This window comes from Pygoscelis adeliae, unplaced genomic scaffold, assembly GCF_000699105.1.
Source record: "Pygoscelis adeliae isolate BGI_AS28 unplaced genomic scaffold, ASM69910v1 Scaffold52, whole genome shotgun sequence".
NCBI lineage: Eukaryota > Metazoa > Chordata > Aves > Sphenisciformes > Spheniscidae > Pygoscelis > Pygoscelis adeliae.
The window spans coordinates 411,028-411,549 of record NW_008824285.1 but is presented as its reverse complement, the minus strand read 5'-3'; the positions used below and the strand labels follow the sequence as shown (position 1 = coordinate 411,549).

The 522-nt window shown below is 61.7% G+C and overlaps 1 protein-coding gene across 1 annotated transcript in view; it reads left to right on the top strand.

Moving 5' to 3' along the window:
* Nucleotides 1-522, top strand: part of GPR124 (G protein-coupled receptor 124) — a 30,389-nt gene that overhangs the window by 21,749 nt on the left and 8,118 nt on the right. The window contains exons 4-5 of the mRNA XM_009318626.1: nucleotides 69-218; nucleotides 353-514. Coding sequence (XP_009316901.1) covers nucleotides 69-218; nucleotides 353-514 — 312 coding nt within the window. The remainder of the gene's footprint in view (nucleotides 1-68; nucleotides 219-352; nucleotides 515-522) is intronic.

Here is a 522-nt window from a genome sequence, read left to right as displayed (position 1 = left end):
GGCGCGGCCGTGCGGGGGGGCCCGGGCACAGCCGGTGACCATCCCCCCGTGGCCGTGCCGCTCTGCAGATGCCCATCAATGCCTCCAACGCCCTGACCCTGGCTCACCAGCTCCGCGTCTACACGGCCGAGGCGGCCAACTTCTCAGACATGGTTGACGTCCTCTACGTGGCCCAGATGATAGAGAAGTTTATTGGCTACGTGGACCAGATCAAGCAGGTAAGGAGCGCTTCTCCTGTCCCCTGCTTGTCCCAGCCCTGCCAGTTATTTTTGGGGTGGAAGAGCATGAATTGGGGTGTTTGCCGCTTGGGGATGGCAGTAGCTCTTTGCAGAGCCGCTTGCTGTCCTCGCAGCTGACGGACGTGATCGTGGAGATGGCCAGCAACATCATGCTGGTGGATGACCACATCCTGTGGATGTCGCAGAAGGAGGAGAAGGCTTGCACCAGCATCGTCCGCTCCCTGGAGAAGATCGCCGCCCACACGCTCAGCAGCAACTCCCAGCACATGGCGGTGGTGAGTGG